Here is a 15,534-nt window from a genome sequence, read left to right on the forward strand (position 1 = left end):
GCTAATAGCACAATGAATGGCACGATGTGACAAAGCCCTTCTTAGATTGAACAGAAAATGAGAACATTTCCACTCAGAGAGAAATGTTGGCACTGTTCCTTTTAGAAACCCTCAAAGCACCAGGTGATAAGTGGTTAACTACAAGGTAAGATTAACAATTTTCTAGGCGTTTATAGCCACAATTTAGAAGGCAAAATTAAAAATTATACGCGAATGTCTAAAATATTTAAAAAAGAAACTTTGGGATCAAATGAGAGTTGGAAACTAGTTTAGCTGCATAACTGAACAGGACTCCATTCTTTAACCTAAGATCTTTTCCCACAAGTAGTGTATTGCGAGGTATGCACTTTCTGGGAATTAAGGCAATTCTTTGTTATAAATCACATATTGTCACATAGCAACGAGTCATGGTTCTATTCACATGGATAAACTTTAATCAAATTTAGCAAAGAACTGAGAAATTGTTTTAACATATTGCCAGCAATTGTGTTCAATCTGTGGCCTGCACAATCTGTGACAGACCACAACCTTAAATGCTACAGTACCTCCATTTCAGTGGTATTAATGCTTACTGGGTACATTCATGCACAACTGCATTATTCATTCATGTATTCATCAATGCATAAATGATTTTCTTTGTAAGAACTCAAGATAGAACAGCATTGAAAACTTTGCTTTCTTAATACTGCGAGACACCACCCCAGCTGACATTAGGCCATTGACTTTCCAGTTGAATGAAAGACCGGTACGTATAATTTTTGTTACACAAGGCAAACCAAACGTGTCATCTAATCAGGGAGGAGGGTGAAACTGCAGTCTAAGACAACAAACAGCATCTCTGTAAGATGCACTGCAGCCTGCTCTCCTCTCCCAACAACCAAATGTTTATTGCCTTTTCCATGCAATAAAAACTGACTTGTGATGCTTATTTTACTAGTGTTACAAAAGTAAAAAAAAAAAAAAGAGGCAATTTCTAATGTATGCTGTGACCAACACAACGTAATGCAATGCATTACAGCCGGCTCAAACACCTTATTGGTAACGAGCCGTATTTATCATGACTGCAGGCTTTAGTACTTCAGCTCTGAGCCTCCAACTCCGAGGCTGTTTTCTAGTGGGTTTGATTGCCGCATACTGAAAGGAAAACATAACGCAATCAAAAAAACAAAAAACAAACAAAAAAACCCCACATAACACCCAAGCTTCAAAAAAGGACCTTGGAGTGAAACTATGTTTCAGTGAGAGGAACGTGAAAAAGACTACTTAGAGAAAAGGTTAGTATAGAAAATTAACTGCACTTTTTTCATAAAAATGCACCAATGTAGGATTGAGGAGCTGCTGCTGCACACAGAGGGAGATGAATCGGGTTATAAGGGCTTAACTGTAATGTAGGATATAACTATTGAGCAGACAATAAATATAGCAAGCATCACTTCCGGCATGTGGTATGCTTAAGTATTGCATGATTTTTGACTTTTATTATATTGCAGTACCTACGGTATTCCAATTATTGCACACCATGCTACAAAAAAAGGTTTATGACAAAAGTCACTTAAAAACATATGGCACTAATACCGCAACTAATAAAACAGCTGGAACAAACAGCTAATGTCATGGGTCCGGATACAGCGATAAATAACAAAACACTTGGCAAATGCAGTCACGTTAAGCTGCAGCACCTAAACTAATCTTGAAACAACTCATTTCCCCTTCTTCCTTTAAGAATACTTCACACCTTCTGCCAACACAGACGCTTCTTATCATCAAAATAAAGTCGGTAAACACTCTACACTAAGAAAGTCTCACACAACACTGTTTACATGTTCAAAACTGTTAATCCCCCCCTCAATTGTACTTGGAGGACTTTTATCGTGAAAGAGAGCACAGCTGAGTGTGAGCTACTCACTAGACTTACGTCCCTCAAAGGGCAGACACACGCACAAAGGGTGTGTGTGTCTGCACAGAAATGGAAATCAAAGGCACAGCGAGAACTGCGAGAGCATGGAAATAAACAATGATCCTTTTGGCAGTATAATTTCCGCCACTATTAGCCAGCCTTTTCTCAACCAGAGTGAAATTTTTTAATTTGCATGAATGTACCCAATATGCATAAAAAATGAAATATATTTATATATATAATGCACCATGAAACAAAAACAGAAATGAGGTCTGCCACTCGTAAATCTAATATACACAAAGAAGATAAACAGGAGTTTTGCATACTTTTGGTTGTTATTTTAAAGCAATAATTTGACATTTTAGGAGGAAAACAAAAAAAAACAAAAACATTTTTTGACCAGAGGAGATTAAATTTTTTTTTTCATTTACTATGAACAGAGCACCAGCCAGTTAGCAGAGCACAATGGCTGGACACAGGAGAAAAGAGGAAGCCTGGCTCTATCCAAAGATTACAAAACATGACTGCCAGCACTTCAGCTTGCTAATTACCTCATTAAATCTCTTGTTTAATGCTAAGTCTAAATACAACAGTTGGTGGTCTTACAGTGATGGGTTGGCCTATTTGGGAGCTTTGATGGCCAATGACTTCCTGTTGTTTCGACTCATTGTTTTAACATGATTTTTTAGCAATTACGGAAACATGATATGCCATGATGAACTTCAGAGGTGCTGGTTGATTGCTTTAGTTACCCGTGCACAGATCCAGCTTACCTGATTTCCCTTATTAGGTCACACTCTGCAAGCCTGTTTCCCAAAATGCCAAATTGTTCCTTTAAACCTTTGAGTAATCTGTCAGTATATCGTATTCTTCTCATTTGCTGAGCTTTTGTTCTCACTGTGAATCGACCAGGTACTCCAGGATGTAAAAGGAACAGTCACCAGCACATCTTGAACTCATATCCTTACTTAATAACAGTGACGACTTGAACGGGGCACTTTGGCACTTGTCATTACCTACTATATCACCGGAGGATATAGCAACTAGCTAATGGAGATTGTATCTGAGATTATATTATTTGGAAACTGTCAAAGTCTGTGTCAAAGTCAGACATACTTGATGTTCTTGATGTGTCCAAAACAACCTATAAAAGTCTGAAAGTTCTCATCATCAAAAGCACACAGAAAACATATGTTTTAGTAAGACAATACATCTAGTAAAGAACTCCCAAGAACTCCATTTACATTCAGTGTGATCCTAAACCTTGAAATGAAAATGTCTGAGATAAAAAAACAAAACAAGAAGAAGAAGAAGACAACAAAGAAAACAGGAATGGAGAGCAGATATTATCTGTGATCTCTGTAGTAACATCACACAGATTGTAACAATATTGTTAAGATGCCCTGAAATGCTCATCATTCTGCTCTGTTTTGATTAGCATATTTATCTTCTTTACATGTATCAGTTTCTTATCACACCTATTGTACACAGCTTGATGCTCACGCATGTACACTACCCACTCTGACTAACCCAGGCTTCCACTGAAGAGGCTACATATAGTGAACCACAACACCAAAATGAACCTTTACCCAGTTTATTTGCTTTCTCCGCCGGGTTTCCTTTTTTGTTCTTTAATGCTGTGGTTGCACTTTAAATAAGAAGATACCGAGTTTTTTAAAAAACCCCAAAACAAAGTTCAATTTTCAGTTTTGTTGCAGAGAGCGGAAAAGCCTGAATTTGTGGGAGTAGGTCACATATGTGCGAGAGAAATATAAAATGGATTTTAATATGCTGAACTGTATGTTGTGCTTCCTGTACTCCAACATAAACATATATCATAAACCTTTGAATAGAGCTTCTTTAACATTTACAAGTTATACATTTACCAAATTGGTTTGCTTCTTTTGCTTCCACCAGCTTTGATATTTCAGCAAATGCAAAGGGAGACAACAAGAAGTAAAAGGAAGTTAAGTCATCTTTAACAGAAAAAAAGGAAAATAAATAAAATAAGAAACAAGACACAAGTCCTCAAAAACGTTTGTCATAACCAACAATGAACGGAATTTTTCATTTTCTTATTTTCTCTTTTTTACAATACATGTTTTTTTTTTTAAAAACCCCGCTGGTTAAGGTTATGGTCTCAGGTAGATCTTCCACAGTCAATCTTCACAGTTTGTGTAAAAGCAGAGAAACATTCTCGCTAGAGTAATAAAATATCATGACTATTATTATGGTCATTATTATCTTTTATTCTCGGATTGTTCCATAGAAATGGTGGAGGATAGGGGTGAGGCGTGTCACCCTAATGAAGCGCCTGCAGTCCCAAAGTTCCTGCTCTCCTCCCTGTACAACGCAATGTTTTATTCAGCAGTTGTTCTTTTGTTTTGTTAAAAAAAAATCTTGCCCGCAGGGGAGGAGAACTGTGGGAATGGAGAGTGGGGTAGTCATTCGGTGAAGTGTCTTTATCCTCCTCTATGATCTTAAACTGTTTTCCTGCACAAGACAACCCCCCCCCCCCCAAAAAAAACCTCCCCCCCACAAAAACAGAACAAACAAGGAAATAACAAAAAAGGATCCAGAGCCTCACTTTGACCGTTGCCACTCTTTTTTCTTTTTCGTAATCCAAATTGTTTCCAAACCTGTGCTCAGGGTCTGCCAGCACTGCCTGGTTGGCTGCCCTCACATGAAACTGTGCATAGGCATAGGCTTAAGTGCATGCACACGCAAAAACGCGCGCTGATACTCGCGGGCGACTGCTCCGTCGGGAGTAAAATCCGGACGCGGCACAACCCCCTCTCTCGATCTTGAACGCGCCTTGCCCTCCCATCAGCACTTGTGGGGCAAAAGAAACATGTAGAAAATAGCCCATCAGAGGAAACATGAACAGAGACTTGTTTGATGTCGATTAACACCCAGGCTCACGATTCGGTTTGTAATCTGAAGGCACTTTGTTTCATGGCAGAAAGTAAAGTGGCTTCTGTTCCACAGGCAGACCGCTGACTGAATATTCGAGTGGGGCCTCGCTAATCGGACCTTCCTCTACTCTCTGCCTGTTTTTCCTCTCCCTCCTCTGCTTTGTCTCCTTCTCGCTTTTAAGCTCGAACATCTCTCTGCCTTCCAGTCCACCTGTCTACACCTCTGCTGAGCCTTCTGCTCTTATTGTTCTGCCACCATACCGTCAGTTGGCCACTTGGACTCGTGAGCACAGTGTTAAAAGATACGTAGGCAGCTACAGGGGAGTAAGCAGACAGAACTAAATGTTGTCGGAGTCCTTGTTTTTCTACAGTACAGCACCGAGCAGATAAAGAAATGCCAAAGAATGACACGAGGCTGGGCTAAAGTGAAAAACAAGTGTCGGGGATTGGCATCTGGTGCAAGAAAATGGAGATAAAGATACACAGAGAAAGGTCTGATTGAATGTATTGATAAGCAGGGAAATGTTACTTCATATTCAAAAAGTCAGCAGTGTCTGTATTTCCTTCCGTCGTCGAAGGAAGCTTTCCGGCGCCTCATGAAATGGTTCTTGTGCTTTACAAACTACCCTCCCACGATGCTTGTGATCTCCTCCGCCGGTCCGGGCTCATTCGTCGCCGACCTGCCTTTGTGCTCGTAAAGACGTCCAGAGTTCTGCGTCAGCGGGTGTTTTTCTGTAAAAGAGGTCTCTTTAAAAAAAATGTAGCGCATCTTCATTATTTACTTTTTGTGTAACTTTTTAATCACTTATTTTTTCTCTCTCGCTCATTTAATAACTGCGGCCTTTCTGTGGTCTGCAGTCCATGGGGGGACCCCGCTGCTTTCAGGATGCATGAATCTTTGGTGATTGGATGTTGAGGGTACAGCTCACAGACGGCGGCTCTGAATATTCGCCTCTGAGATGATGGAGAAATGGGTCACCTTTGACCTTCCAGGAGGGTCAGCACCAAGGTGACACATAGCAGCCATATATGGCAGGATGTGGACAGAGCCTTGGCGCTGAGATCTAAATGGGGGGAAAGAAATAAGCAAACATTTCAATACAAACATGGGCAGATAAGTGGTGAAGGGAATACTGATACTATTTAATATGGCTTTATCCATCTGTAGCATGCTGATTCACTTCAGAAATATGTTGACTGTGTTGAATACTAAAGCTTTTCCATTTAGCCAAATACAAGACTATGCATACAGAAATATTACTAACTCAGCAGTCATGAAAGAGCTATAACATCATGATTATCCCTGTGGCTTTCACTATCTTTTAATGAGCTTTTAACTAGTAAATAATGGGCTGTTACCAGCAAAGAGCTCTGCTGCTTAAAGCTAATGAGTTGCTTGGTAACCACAACAATTGGTCAGTTCAGCTTAAAGATCTGAAGATTCGGTGTGCAGACGTAAAAGTCAAATTAATGCTCTCATCTAACATCTGTGCATGAGGCTGCAGTGCTCAGCATTGTGCTTGTGCGATGTTTTTGTTCTGTTTCTGTTCTGGGCTTTAGGTTAAATGGTGATTTTAAATTCACTACATACAGCTGAGGTCAGAAGTTTAAATACACTCACCATGGGGATGAATGTCATGGTAATTATGGGCTTTTAATGATTTCTTTAAAATGATTAGACAGCATACATCTTTAATTACTGAAAAACAAGAACTGGATGCACAAGTTTTAAATGATTTTGAATTTTCTCTAATCTACACAGGGTCCAAATTATATATACAGGCTCCAACACATACGTAGACCACCACTAATATTTGGACTAGCAAGTTGCACTTTGACGAGACACTTCATTAGACATCAACAAGCTTCCGGCGTGATTCTGGTTGGATATTTGAGCGTTCTTCTTGGCGGGATTTGCAAGATCCTTTTAAATTGTGTGGTTTCCTGGCACAGTCCTGGCTTTTAAACATAATCTACATTCAAGAAGTTTAATGTTAGCCTGCTTTATCCATTCCAAAACCAATTTTGATATGTGTTTGGGATCATTTGGAGGTAGTTTATTATTTTATCAACTTAGTGCAGTTTCCACTTCATGGCGGGCTTGAGCATTAGTGGTTCCTGGGTTGTTCGTTAACATCCTAACCAATTTCCTATCATCTCAGAATCACACTTTGGGTCTTGTACTTATGTATAATTGTTCAAACTGATTATGCGCAGTTGTTTGGAAAGGGCCCATTAAGCTTCTGAAATAGCCTTTCCAAAACCCCGACCTCAACACTAGTCAAAATTTGAGGACTATGCTTAAAAGCGAGGTCTGTGCCCACAAACCAACTAATTTAAATGAACTCTACTAATTATGCTAAAATAGGTGGTCAAATATCCAAGCAGAATTATACCAGAAGCTTGTTGATGGCTTCTAAAAGTGTTTGGTCGAGGTGCAACGTGGCAAGGGACAAGAAGCCCCAAATTAAAGTTACATTCATGTGTATGTAAACTCCTAACCACAAATGAAGATGACTGTGAGGGATTCAGTACTATCACAGGTGTATCCCATGTCTTTCCTAAAGTAAGCTGGGTGGCTCCAGAACACCCTGCCCACAATAGCTGGATAAATGGTAAAGATGGATCTCCTGCTGTGCAAGAAAGCAAATATACGTTTTCTCCCATATGTTTGCTACTAACTTCTTTGAACAAATCCAAAAACAGACACAATGTAGCATTTTTCTTTCTGAGCTGGAAAATCAGTCAGAAGTCATCTCTCATCATTCCTCACGACATCTTGCTCAGTTTTCCCCTCTCACATCACGCCGAATCATGTAAGATTCATTGCGTGAGATTGAATTGCATAATTCATAACATTACTCTGTCCTCAGCCCGGGCGACTACTCCTTTACTTCCAAAACGAATTAATGCTGTCGCTTTGAATCATAATGCACCCAAATGAAAAATAACCTATACAATAACAAACTCGCAGCAACAAAAACAATGCATCTTGCGGACCGAGATCACTGTCTCTGATTGCCGTTAGATGGGCAGTTATTTTCCACCACGGACGTGAAAAATGAAAACAGATTATCTTGATTCATTTATGGCATGTTAAAGAGATGTCTAAGTCTGAACGGCTTTTGGAAATATTTCCTGCAGAATAAATAACGGGAATTAAATCAAGGAAACTGTATTTGTCTGCCAACCAATAATGCCCTGTCAATTGCAGGCCATTTTCTGTGTCCTGTTTTCTGTTTTTTACCTTCTGTTTGTTCCAGCAGCGCAATTACAGTACTCCACTCAGCCAGCGCGGCTATCATTCATGTGATTACACACCCTGTTACCATGGCAACCATGCTTTCCCCACGAGATGGTCGTTTTGTGCTGCCAGCTGTCTAAGATTAGATCCTCTCTCATAAATCTGAACCTTGTCCGGTGAGGTAGAGAGAGAGTACCTGGGACTTAGATAAGAGGGACAGAGGAGAGGATGGAGGAGGCGGATGCGTGGTGCTACTCACTGGGCGGCGGGTCTCGACACTCCCCTTCCTCCAGCGTGATATCATCAATAGCAATGTCTCCTTCAATGCCTGGTCCCCGAATCCCTTGAAGTACGACCTACAGAGAGTAGCACAAGTCATTATATTGAATCTTGAGAGACCAAAAAACCAACAAAAATAAAGAACAGGAAAAAAAAGGGAAATTTGAACTGCAGTAAGATAAAGACTGAGTCAATGCACAGTGTAATTTAGCTAAATTACACCTGGGAAAAAAACACAACAGCAGGTGGCAAGTATTTGCTTATAATGTCACAAAATTTAAAACCAAGACTGTTGGAAGCTGCAACTAAAGTTACCTATTTTACAACTAAAGCTGTAAAAATGATGGAAGTTCTGCAGCTTTCCATCATCCACTCACAAAGTTCAGGCTTCCTGATGGAAATGAGTGTCATACCAGACATTTTGTGGGAATGCCGGCTACTTCCCACAGCTACATCAGTGTTTAGCCCCCAGGGAAACCAATACCACACAAACACAGGCAAAGAAGAAAATAGAGGGCACCGAGGGAAACGCTACTGCATATTGAATGAAAGTTTTTTTAGGCTCACCTGGAAAGACGATGTTGGGTGGATGCTTACTTTGGCCTGCTTCCAGCGGTCACCTTGATTGCCACTTAGCGACCACACGAGGCCTTCTGAAGCCGTTTGACCCTTTTGCTTTAGGAATGCATTTAGCGTTCCTGCATTGAGGAGAGAGACAGTTGGACTGTTGCCAAAACATTTTCTAATGGCTCAAAAGAAAGTATTCATATCTTGGAATTATGGCTTAATAATCATTATATGTTTTCATTTTATAGTGCTAACTCCTTTTGTCCTACATTTAGAGTACTTCCTCTATATTATGCCCCAAATGACAACTCACTATTATTTAATTTAAGTAGGTCATTAGAAATTAAGGTAACTGGTCGATTGTAGCCACCTCTCAGCAGTACATGAAATCCATGTGAGGGGACAATTAGGGTGTGCAAGTGGAGGGTGAATCCCATATGTTTATGTTGGAGTAACAAATATATGTATGCTTTTGCAGAGACATTCGATAGGGTATACGTTCTGCAAAGTTTAAAATTTAAGGAGCAGCAGGCAGAAAAGAAATGGAAAAAAATAGAAAAATAGCAGAATTCCAAAAATAGAGAGCCGTCTTCCAAGAGCTGCCCTTCTTTAAGCCACAGTTACAGGTAAGTACATCTGCTTTAAATACTTTTTCAACTTTATATTGACTATTGAATTCTTCATTTTCACCAGGTGACAGTCCTTTGTTGGACATATTACCACACTTGGTTGTACTGTGCTATGCAGCCTTTTTTAAACACAATATCACGGCAAAGCGTTGAATGGACACGGTGGACCGGCATGTCTGTTACACGTTTTGCCAGGATACTGGGTTGCTTTTTCTGCTCCTTACAGTGCTTTATAGTTCTAAAGTGATCTGATATGAAAAGATCCGTTACAAGGCAAAGACTGCTGTCACAGGCTTGATTTTGTAAAGTCTGACACGCTGTCAGGGGTTCAAGAGTATAGTTCCTTGCCAAACATGGTCCAAAGCTGACCATGTTTGGCTGGACAATCAGTTGGTTGACCAGCCAAACTGCAAAGGGTCTTTATCGGGGATGTTCCCAGGAACTGCAGCTAAGTGGTCAAAAGATCTGTGAAGAGATGAGAGAACCAGCCAGTAGGACAACTAACTCAGAAGCAGTGCACAGAGAAGAAGGGAAGAAGTCTTGATTAAAAAGTAAATGAAAGCACTCTTGGAAACTGTCAAATGGCATTTAAAAGACTGAGAATAAAGATGAAATACCCCGTTGCACAATGCTACCATGCAATACCATGGTTCACAGCAGCATCGTGCAATGACAAGCAGACTGCTCTGGGTCAAGGAAAGGATGAAAGCCAGATATCTCAATCAAAACTCTTAAAAAATCTATTTTACGACAAAAAAAAGCTGCTGCCTTTTTTCTAAGTGGGTCTATATTATACACCACCTGACCATGTACATTAAAGAACTCCGTAGTAATCTGTTCCAGATTAATCCCAAATAAAATTGGGCTTCTGATCTAATATTCACCTGTGTATCCCGCATTTCAGATTTATGTATTCTTCTGAATACGAAGCAGAGCCAAGCAGTAGCAAAGGTTAAACTCAGGTTATATGAATTGATACATCTATTAAGTGTCTGCATGCAAAGATAAATTATTCTCTCGCTCATGATGGTCCAAATTAATTATCACTAAAGGGCAACGTGTGATGAGAATTTCTCGATAAATGGAAATACTTTCCCTCTAGAGGGCAGTTCTTCTGAGTTTATCATTGAGTTTCAAACTATTTCTGCCAAGTTCAGTTTTCTTTTTCAGCTCAGCTGGATTTCCACTAAAGCTACAGAAAATAATCCACTGAGTGTCACTGCCAGCTCTATATTACAAAACACAACATGACAGATCTATTTCAGCAGAATTCCTATATCAGTTAACAATAACACAGATGTACTGGGTCTTACTGAGACAGAACAGACTATATACCAAGTCTGCATTAAAGACTACCCTCAGTGAGGTCTCTTGTCTGGCCCCAGGCTTTGATATAAAACTGTCAGATGATGACACTGAGTGCAACCACTTTTCCCTCCTTTACAAACATACCAATTGTGTGTGTGTGTGTGTGTTTGTGGTATTTCTAATTTGCCATGCTGGAACAGGGAGTGCATGTATGAGAGAGAACATCATCTTTTTTGCAGTGGGCTAACAGGAGCAGCATCCAAAGACTCAAATCAGGTTAGCACTGACACCACGGCAAAGCTCAGTGCGAGCAGTGCTCTGAAGTCAAGTGGATTTCACAAATATGGGAAGCAGCACCTTTGCGTTGACTCAACCAGTGAGGAAACCTTTCATTTGATGCATCTTTGCTTCAGCTAGATGCCTCATTACTGGTAAGCCCCCACCCTGGATAGGTAAAAAAAAAAAGAAGAAGAGGGAAAGCTACGCTGTTCACACTCTCTCATCAGCACGGTATACACTCCCCCCCCCTCCGACAGCACAATCTCCATTGAGAGATGAGCTCTTGTACAGAACATGACCCGCGGTTTCATCTCCTGTGGAAGTGTTTAGGATGTAGGAGGATTCTTGCTGAGCTAACTGGCTTACATTTTCTTTGAACTCATAGCGATGTAGGTGGTTATGTCAGTGTCATCACATCCTGAGCAAAGGCATATGCTGTATATTCTTTGGAGTACTTTTTTTTTTTTTTAAAGGAATACCTTTGGCAGACACTTGTGAAATTTAAAAAGATCTGAGAAGAGAAAGATGTGAGTCTGGTGAACAGTGAAGAACAGCTCCTGGAAATTTTTCAATTATGCAGTGAGGATGGTAGAGAGGTGGATTGAGGTGCTGTACCACCCTCCTTGCTAATGAAAAGATGACTCAGTTGCTTCTCAGAAGGTCAGGCTTAACGCGCGCTTGGTTGGTGTGCTTTGCTCGAGACTTAATCCTATAAACAAATGCGACACGGCCTCCAAAGGCAAACTTTGATGTGCGCTTCAGTAATTAAGTGTGACCTTGTCTCAGGTATCCACCCGCTAGCTAACTATGGAGGAGTTTCTTTGAGCCTGAGCCACTGTTCACATCAGTGCGTAGGCATGACTCTTTATCGACTGATTCTGGCCTTCAGCGATACCGTGCCACAGCCTGACTGTGACTCACGTCAACGGCACCGTGCCAAACAGTACCGAAATCTTCAAATTTCAAGATGGAGCTTTGCCTCACCGGCTGGTTTTGTAAGCCACAGCTTTAAGTGCAAAAAAGAAAAAGAAGAAGAAGCTCTCAATTATTTAAAATGCCAAAATTCCCCCAGATAACAGAAAAATATGAAATGCATATATTATTTGGGCAATTTGTCATAAGCATTTACTCCTCTGGGAAGAAAATATCACAAACCAACATTCCTGAGCTTGGGGCAAATGTTTCTCACGGACGGAGAGGCAGAATACCAAATGAAGCGCCGCCATGGAGGATCTGAGCTGGGTTTCAAGTCCTTGACATTTAGCCCATTCATCATAACACGCCACAGTCTGGGCATGGGCCTCACCACAGACGGGGAGGGCAGGAGAAGAGAGGGTCTGGCTGGCGATCAATTTGAGCAAATTGGAAATGTCACGGCCTACTCAACCTCAGCGGGGAGCCGGAGGAGCTCTCATCTCCCTGCTGAGTCGCCCTCCAACACCTCTACCCTTATATTCTCTCCACCTCCCTCGCCTCCTCCTCTCCAGATGTTTGGTCTGGCCCACCTGCCTAGACACTTCCACTCTAGCTCTCCCCTGAGGACACCCGGAATGGAGCCTAAATTTCAGAGCATATGCAAGCCATGTTATCAAGTCCAGTGTAATACTTAATGACTAACCTCTCTCAGCATGTTTTGCTTAATTAAAGATATTGTTCTCCATGTTTTAGAATTAGCATTTTACAGGCATGGTGCTCATGTTTACGCTTTGTTAGTATCTGCATTTCCTATTTCTGCCTTTCGTCCTGTTATCTCGGCTACCTGTTGCTAATTTATTTTCATGTAAGTCCATTACAGAAATTCCAATTGTTAGCTCCAAACACAAAATGGAAATAAGTTAATGGGATGGGTATGCTCCTTAGTCAAAGCTGGATTTGTGGATGTAGATAAAAACTTAAGATTATACAAATAAATTATTTAGTCAGTATGTATAAACTAACCATGAACTAAATCACTCATATAAAGTGTCTCACAATATAATGTAAATAAAAACAGAATGCAATGATTTGCAAATCTAATAAACCCACATCTTTAACAAATCAGATGTTTGAACTGAGAAAATGTGATATTTTAAGAAAAATAATAACTCATTTTGGCAGGTTTTCATTGAAAAAGACATTGCAGCATATGCTACTCTAAAACCAGTGTATATATTTGGGCATGGTGGCTTTCCAGATGTGCAACTGGCTTTTCCATAGTCCGTAATGCACCCACATACCATCTGAGATAGAGAGTTCTGAACCGTTAACAGTCCCTTTACTCTTTAGTCCAGAGCATGCGGTGTCCATGTTCTCCAAAAAGAATTTCAGTTTGTCTGACCACAGTATGGCCTTGGTCCATTTAAAAAGAGATTTAAAATTGTGTTTCTGGATCATGTCATCATTCGGCTTCTTCTTAACCTGCATTTGTAGACGGCAAGGTGAGCTGTGCTCACAGAAAATGATTTGTGGAAGTGTTCCTGAGCCCACGCAGAGAGAGCCCAGAGATCAGGGGCATCCAGTGTTGACTTTTAACTGTGTCACTTACACGCAAAATTGCTGAGTGCAAGTGAATCTTTTCTGATATGATGTACTGTGTATGAGATATTTAAAATCTTTGCTATTTTATGTTGAGGAACATTATTCTGAAATTTCTGCAGAAAGAAACTTTCTGCCCCTCTTTACTTCTGAGAAACGATGCCTCTCTTAGATGCACTTTTTAAAAACACTTTTACATGTTGCTGATGCGTTGCGTTGCTACCTAACCTAACTAGTTGCAAAAAGTTGCTCAAGCTGTTTCTTTTCACTTTTCCAGCCTTTTGTTGACCCCGTCCCAACTTTTTTACGATATGTTGCTGCCATCAAAATCAAAATGGGCTATGTTTTTCATGAAACAGTAAAATGTCTCAGTTTAAACATTTTATATACTCTCTGAATGAATAAAATATGGATTTATGAGATCTGCATTTTTACATTTTACACAGCATTCCAATTAAAATTACCTTTGATATCCATTCGTGAGCTTACAAAAATTGAAAGAAACTATTCACAATGACATTTTTTGTCTAACAGTAGTTAAACAAGGAGAGCTCATTGTAGATGTCAGCACTTGAATTTGAGTTCATTTAAGGAGACCCCAAGCTGCCGGGGGGAAATGAGTACTTCCAGTTTGGTTGCGGTTAGCTGCTGGAGATTGCTGGCAGTCGCTGTGAAATCAACTGCTAAAGCCCCAGGCGTGCAGGACTAAAGAGCAGTCAGTGTTGGATTTTGCAGACAAGTCAGTGTCTTCCATTCAAACCGGTAGCTGGTAACCACAGCTGTCTGCTAATGGCTACAAAAATCACAAGTAGATTTTCAGTGCAGTTCTTTGTGACTGATTTTATCCAGGGAATCTTTGTCTTTGTAACCAGTGGTTACTAGTGGTGTGCAATACTGCATATTTTGGTATCGATCCGATTCCCATTAAATACGTGTCAGTATCGCCGATATTTATAGCGATACTTTTTAATAAATAAGGTGGATGCGTCATTGAATTGCTAAATCTTAATTAATTTTCATGACCTTAAGTGTTTTTATTATTAAATAGTTGAAACCCAGGACATAATTAGGACAACGTTTATAATTAAATAGAAAATGCTTTATTATTGTGGCTGGTCTGCGATGCCGCTGCAGGTGATATGGACTCACCTGCACCACATCTAAAATCACGCCTCGCTGGCTTAAAACCTGTGCTCTGCTTGTGTTGCTGTTGTTGGTGGTGATGTGTACGGCTGGCAGCTGGAGAGCTGCAGTTGTTGAATGTACTGTTACAGCAACGGTGTGATTATTGTAAGAATAAATGATGTTGCGAAGCATGAAAATGCCACCGGGTCTGTCGTGGTGGTTTAGTTATCAAGTTTTTTTTTTTCCAAGAAAAATCTTAAATAAAAAGTGCACACAAATCAGTAAATAAGTTAAAACAAGTACTGCTGAGAAACTATAATACAAAAATTACAATTGAAATTCTAAAGAACTGGTGAAAATATAATATGTAAACAACTTAACAATCCCCAAAGCGTCTAAGTCACGTGACAACGCAAGACTTAAACACAAGGGGGAGCAAAGTGTGCCTGCTCTGCGCTGACACAGGAGCGGCGAGTCGGGCAACCTGGCTGTTTCGTCTTTGCTGAAAGCACAGCATCGCAAACAAGAGCAGAACTTAAAGTAAAGAATCGATCTCACCAGGCTAGTATCGATCCGATACCGATGCCGACTTGGTATCGATACAATCGATGTTTGGATTGAGCCGCCCACCACTAGCGGTTACCAGGAGGACCAGTGACTGGTCTCTAGTCCTGTGTCACTGAGGCCTTGATAAAGGGTTGCGTTTTATTACTACTTACAAACTTTACAAAGTCCTGCACTCAGGTCCCTGTCTCAGAGTTTATAACAAAACAGACT

At 40.4% G+C, this 15,534-nt stretch overlaps 1 protein-coding gene across 6 annotated transcripts in view; it reads right to left on the reverse strand.

The window, feature by feature from the left end:
* Nucleotides 1-2,322: 2,322 nt before the first annotated feature.
* The window catches only part of LOC120725428 (MAM domain-containing glycosylphosphatidylinositol anchor protein 2-like), a 194,068-nt gene continuing 180,856 nt past the window's right edge, over nt 2,323-15,534 (reverse strand). For all 6 annotated transcript variants that reach the window (XM_040018326.1, XM_040018324.1, XM_040018329.1 and 3 more), the window contains 3 exons: nt 8,903-9,033; nt 8,316-8,412; nt 2,323-5,876 (listed from right to left, as the gene is read on the reverse strand). In XM_040018326.1, coding sequence (XP_039874260.1) covers nt 5,788-5,876; nt 8,316-8,412; nt 8,903-9,033 — 317 coding nt within the window. In that variant the 3' untranslated portion in view covers nt 2,323-5,787. The remainder of the gene's footprint in view (nt 5,877-8,315; nt 8,413-8,902; nt 9,034-15,534) is intronic.

The sequence above is a fragment of the Simochromis diagramma genome, unplaced genomic scaffold, assembly GCF_900408965.1.
Source record: "Simochromis diagramma unplaced genomic scaffold, fSimDia1.1 OVJJ01000802.1, whole genome shotgun sequence".
NCBI lineage: Eukaryota > Metazoa > Chordata > Actinopteri > Cichliformes > Cichlidae > Simochromis > Simochromis diagramma.